Source organism: Mandrillus leucophaeus, unplaced genomic scaffold, assembly GCF_000951045.1.
Source record: "Mandrillus leucophaeus isolate KB7577 unplaced genomic scaffold, Mleu.le_1.0 Scaffold672, whole genome shotgun sequence".
NCBI classification, from domain to species: domain Eukaryota; kingdom Metazoa; phylum Chordata; class Mammalia; order Primates; family Cercopithecidae; genus Mandrillus; species Mandrillus leucophaeus.
The window spans coordinates 553,731-559,094 of record NW_012107275.1 but is presented as its reverse complement, the minus strand read 5'-3'; the positions used below and the strand labels follow the sequence as shown (position 1 = coordinate 559,094).

Below are 5,364 nucleotides of genomic sequence, written 5' to 3'. Positions count from 1 at the left end.
GGGCCCTCGGCTATGCTGGGCGGGTCCTTTTGGCTGCCCTTGGCCTAGGTCAGGGTCTCAGGGTGGGGGGCACTGCATTTTCAAGCAGGGAGGGAGGAAGGTGTGCTCAGCATTGAGGACAAAAACTCAGAGACCCTTCCCAGGGAGCCCCTTTGCCTCTCCTACCTCAGATCCTGACGAAGCCCTGGCCAGGGCCCACGCAGCTCCCTTCTGTCTCCGGAGAGTGGCTGGGACAGGACTGGGAGCAGATGAGAGAGGCTAAGGTCCCTATGAGGCAGTTCTTGGGCACCTGGCTGTGCCCTCACTGAACGCTGCCTGCTGTGCCGAGGGGCTGTATGGCCAGGCTCCTGCCGTGTGTGTCCCCAGGTGCTGATCCCCGTGTTCGCGCTGGGCCGCGCCCAGGAGCTCTGCATCCTCCTGGAGACCTTCTGGTAGGTGCCACCGGGATGGCTCTCTCAGGAGCCCCTGGCCCAGCCTGCACAGTTCAGTCGGTGGGCAGCCCTGCCCAGGGTGCTGGTGGCATCTCAGCCCTGCTTGCTGCTGTCCTGGGGGGCTGCTTGTGTGCTGTGTGACCCCAGGAGGCCTGTGACGTCCGGTCAGCGTCACTGTCTGCGGCTCTTGTAGGGGTTCCTGGTCCTCCGCTGAGCCTGGCTGCTTTAGGGCTTAATGGGACATAGGCTGAGGGCACTGGCCTCCTGTGGTTGCGACTGGACTCAGCCCGGCCCATGCATGGGCTGTGCAGATACAGGTGTGGGGGTGACCCGGCCGAGTCCTGCCCTGCAGTGTCCTCCCCTGTGGCCGCTGTGCTGACCGGGCCGGTGGTCCCCAGGGAGCGCATGAACCTGAAGGTGCCCATCTACTTCTCCACGGGGCTGACCGAGAAGGCCAACCACTACTACAAGCTGTTCATCCCCTGGACCAACCAGAAGATCCGCAAGACTTTCGTGCAGAGGAACATGTTCGAGTTCAAGCACATCAAGGCCTTCGACCGGGCTTTCGCTGACAACCCAGGGCCGATGGTGAGACCCGCGGCAGGGCTGGCCAGCACATCCACGTCTGTCGGCCTCCTGTCTCCTGCAGGTCTCTGGGCTGGGCCTGCAGTGGTGGTGGGGGCATCGCTGCCCTGAACCCCCCCCCGACCCTGTGTGTCCTGCAGGTTGTATTTGCTACGCCAGGGATGTTGCACGCCGGGCAGTCCCTGCAGATCTTCCGGAAATGGGCCGGAAATGAAAAGAACATGGTGAGGGCGCGGTGCGGTGTGGGAACCTGGAAGCTGGAGGCTGGCGGGTTGTCCTTCCTCCCGTGCTGTCTCTGCGCTCCGCTCTTGCTGGCCTCGCGCTGGCCGAGGGACGTGGCTGCTGCTGCCAAGGGACGGGGGTGACATCGCCTGGAGCTGCTCAGTCTCCCTGTGACGTAGCCCGTCCACCTCAGGCTGTACAGCCCCAGCCCAGCCCCGGACAGTCTTGTGGCAAAACCTGAGCCCTTTGGCGTCTGCAGCTAGGCTTGGTCGGGCACTGCTGGCAGGTGGAAACAGCTTCCAGGGGTTCAGGTGGGGACATCCCAGGGAAGGCCCTGAGGTGCCAAGGCTGGGGTCCCGTGGCTGTGAGCTCTGTGTCTGCCCCCAGGTCATCATGCCCGGCTACTGCGTGCAGGGCACCGTGGGCCACAAGATCCTCAGCGGGCAGCGGAAGCTGGAGATGGAGGGGCGGCAGGTGGTGAGTCCCGACCCCGTGCTGGGTTGGCAGGGCAGAGGGGCACCTCCTGGTGGTAACCACTGTCCACACCCCGTGGCCTCCGCAGCTGGAGGTCAAGATGCAGGTGGAGTACATGTCATTCAGCGCACACGCGGACGCCAAGGGCATCATGCAGCTGGTGGGCCAGGCAGAGCCGGAGAGCGTGCTGCTGGTGCATGGCGAGGCCAAGAAGATGGAGTTCCTGAAGCAGAAGATCGAGCAGGAGCTCCGTAGGCAGCCGGGCGGGCGGCGTGGGGCCCACCTTGGTTCGATGCAGGCAACCTGGGCTGAGGCTTTCTCTTCCCGGGGTCCAGGAGTCAGCTGCTACATGCCGGCCAATGGCGAGACGGTGACGCTGCCCACAAGCCCCAGCATCCCCGTAGGCATCTCATTGGGACTGCTGAAGCGGGAAATGGCGCAGGGTATGTGGGCCGGGCAGGGAAGGGCGCTCGGGGCAGGCAGCTGGGAGTGGCCCTTGCGTTGACAGCTGCTGCCGCCTCTTCCACAGGGCTGCTCCCCGAGGCCAAGAAGCCTCGGCTCCTGCACGGCACCTTGATCATGAAGGACAGCGTGAGTGCCAGGACAGCCTCTGGAGGGGGGAGGGCCGCTGCTGTGCTCCCTGACCTGCCCCTGCCCCACAGAACTTCCGGCTGGTATCCTCAGAGCAAGCCCTCAAAGAGCTGGGTCTGGCCGAGCACCAGCTGCGCTTCACCTGCCGCGTGCACCTGCACGACACGCGCAAGGAGCAGGAGATGGCGTTGCGCGTCTACAGCCACCTCAAGAGGTGGGCGCCCGGCCCCGCCCCCCGACCCCTCAGGTCCCCCCACCCCTCGGGCCCCGGGGGCCAGGCAGGGTCTCACCGAGCCTCCCCACAGCGTCCTGAAGGACCACTGTGTGCAGCACCTCCCGGACGGCTCTGTGACTGTGGAGTCCATCCTCATCCAGGCCGCTGCCCCTTCTGAGGACCCGGGCACCAAGGTGCTGCTGGTCTCCTGGACCTACCAGGTAAGGGGTGGCCCCCAGCCCACCGCGGTCAGCACAGGTGTCACCACCCCTCCCTGTCCTGCACGGCCCATGGTGCTCTTGCTTCTGCCCTAGGACGAGGAGCTGGGGAGCTTCCTCACATCTCTGCTGAAGAAGGGCCTCCCCCAGGCCCCCAGCTGAGGCCGGCATCTCACCCAGCCACCACCTCTGCCCTCTCCCAGCTGGACAGAGCCGGGCCTGCACTTCAGACTGTGGGTGCCCTGAGTGAACAGACCCTCAGGTCCCATCCCTGGGGACAGAGACCGTGTGTCATGTGCCCACCCAGGCAGCTGTTTCCAGCTAAAGAGAAACTGGCCTCCGGGCTGTCTTGCCTTTATTCCTGCTCCTGGGCCCCCAAACGATGGTTAGGGCAGGGAGTCCCGGACAGCAGTTTCCAGTAAAAGCTGAACGAAAGGCTACTTGGTACCTTCTTCTCGGTGTCCATGGCTGTGTCCTGCACTGCACCCCATCCCGCCTACGATACAGAGGGGCATCCAGGCTGGTGGGACCTGGGCAGGGAGGCTGCTGTGGAGGCTGGGCAGCAGTGCTGTGGGCCCCAAGCGGCTGACCGCCCTGCTTGACCAGCAGAGGGTTGGGCCTGGTGTGGCCTGACTTTGCCGAGTGTCCCGGGTCATCTGTGGCTTCCGAACTGTGGCCCCTGCAGGGTGCAGGAGGCAGCACCTGTGGACAGACCAGACCCTGCATCAGCCTGGGGCAAGGTCGGCCCACCCTCCCCACCACTGGGACCACTCCCATGGCCAGGGAGTGGGTCAGCCCAGGACGGGCTGGGCTGAAGGACTGTGACCCTGGGCGGGGGGTTCCTTTACCCCCATTGCTGCGGTCAGCGGCCCCCGGCCTCCCCACTCCACGCCATGGCCGCAGCAGTCACTGGGCACATAGCAGGAGCTTCCCAGGCCCACTCCTCTTACCGAGGCTCCCATACAGCACGGACTTGAGGAATAAGCCGTGGGCTGGGGCCACACGTGCCTGGTGCTTCCCCAGGGGGTCTCGGCTCTCCAGAATCGTCTTCACCTGGGCAGGTGCCAAAGCCCCCAGCCCCACGGCCACCAGCACAGCGGTCATCCTCCGTACCTGTGACCCAGGGCCGAGATTGCACAGAGGCCTGCCCACCCTCAGCCCCATCCCCCAGGGAGGGCCCCAGAACCAAGCCCACCTGTCTATACAGGAAGGACTGACTCTCAAACTCCAGGCTCCAGAACCGCAGCTTCCTGGAAACACACGTGCCTGTAGGTGTCTGTGGGGCAGCGCCTGCCGTCCCCAGCCTACCACGTGGCCTCGGACAGGAGACTGACAGGGCGGGCTGGTTCCCCCGGCTGACTCCCTGCCCCCAGAGAGGCCCATTGGAGAGGCTTAAAACCAGACAAGCAATGCTTGGCCAAGGAGGCAGCAGGACCCTGGAGGCTGGGCAGGTAGCCTGGCTGTGCTGGAGGGGCTTGCCCTGGGCCCTCCCCTAGGGTCCTGGTGCAGGGTCTGGGAACATGGCTGGTGCGTGTGCCAGAGACCCCAGCCCTGTACTTGCTACTCTGATGCAGGAGTCTGGGGCCGGCAGAAGTTCTTCCTCCCTTCAGGGCTCACCCCAGCAGGGGAGGTTTTGTGGTCAGAATCTGCCACCTGGTGGGTGGCCCTCTGGACAGTGATGGGGCAGCAGAAACCACCCCTGCCAGGCTGGGCCAGAACCACTGGCACCAGCGAAACCTTTCCAGTGGCTGCCAGAATTCTGTTAGGCAGGGCAGGGTTTTCAGAGACAGGCAGCCTTCCCTGTCCTCTGCCCCCCAGCCGGGGTGGGGGAGGGCACAGCTGCAGGCTGGGGGGTGTCCGGGCCACTCCAGCTGTCCAGGTTCTGAGGACAGCTGTCCCGATTCGCCTGCCTTAAAGCTGGGGGAGGTGCCGGAGCTAAAATCAGCGTGTGACCTGAGGGCAGGGCCACAACCCACAGGCCCTTCCTCACCTGCTCTCCTCGGGGGTGACCAAGGGGCTGGCCTGGCCTGGGGACACGGAGACACGGCGCAGCGTTCGCACAGGGCTTGGCACCGGGCTGCCGGCCGACTGGAACGCGCTGAAGTCATGTGTGCCGAGGAGGTGCTGGGCAGCTTCTTGCATGGCGGCCACATCCAGGCAGCTTCAGGGAACAGGGTAACCGTCAGGAGGTGGGGCCTGCCTGCCCCTCCCGGCTCACTGTCAGGGCCGCACTCACTCTGCCTGGAGAGTCCAGCATAGGTTGCGTTCAAACACCGGCAGCTCAGCAGGCCGGTGACAGCCAGTGACCAGGCGGTACAGGTAGGTCCGGGACGTGGCTGCGTGGCGAGCGTGGAAGTCGCTGGGCACTCGGAAGGCCCGCAGGACCCTGTGGCAGCAGGTCAGGCTCACCGGAGGAACGACCCTGCCCGTCTGCCCAGGTGTCACCTCCTGTCTCCTCCACCCCCGAGCTCTGACCAGACGACGAAGTCTGTGCAGACCTCCAGCCTCCGCCCGCAACAGAATCGGGAAGGCCGAGCTCCAGGGGCTGCTCAGGTCGCCGGCTCACCTGATGGCCGGGTGCCGCAGGTGGGTGTTGAGGGCCTCGGCCAGGACCTCGGGCGGGAAGGGC

At 65.4% G+C, this 5,364-nt stretch overlaps 2 protein-coding genes across 4 annotated transcripts in view; one reads left to right on the top strand and one right to left on the bottom strand.

Moving 5' to 3' along the window:
- CPSF3L (cleavage and polyadenylation specific factor 3-like) overlaps positions 1–3,175 on the top strand; it is a 12,511-nt gene extending 9,336 nt beyond the window's left edge. The window contains exons 1-10 of one of the 3 annotated variants that reach the window (XM_012001979.1): positions 219–431; positions 830–1,019; positions 1,157–1,240; positions 1,626–1,715; positions 1,801–1,963; positions 2,048–2,155; positions 2,242–2,303; positions 2,375–2,517; positions 2,609–2,738; positions 2,832–3,175. In XM_012001979.1, the coding sequence (XP_011857369.1) occupies positions 837–1,019; positions 1,157–1,240; positions 1,626–1,715; positions 1,801–1,963; positions 2,048–2,155; positions 2,242–2,303; positions 2,375–2,517; positions 2,609–2,738; positions 2,832–2,897 (1,029 nt within the window). In that variant the 5' untranslated portion in view covers positions 219–431; positions 830–836 and the 3' untranslated portion in view covers positions 2,898–3,175. Of the gene's footprint in view, positions 1–218; positions 1,020–1,156; positions 1,241–1,625; positions 1,716–1,800; positions 1,964–2,047; positions 2,156–2,241; positions 2,304–2,374; positions 2,518–2,608; positions 2,739–2,831 lie in introns of those variants that run through there. The other 2 variants (XM_012001978.1, XM_012001977.1) reach the window with 2 other exon arrangements.
- Positions 3,074–5,363, bottom strand: PUSL1 (pseudouridylate synthase-like 1; the record flags this gene model as incomplete). The annotated part of the gene is made up of 6 exons (XM_012002002.1): positions 3,074–3,437; positions 3,686–3,848; positions 3,931–3,985; positions 4,726–4,896; positions 4,972–5,121; positions 5,302–5,363. Coding segments are annotated over 6 exons (651 nt in total), but the record flags the coding sequence as incomplete, so codon positions are not given.
- Position 5,364: the final 1 nt, after the last annotated feature.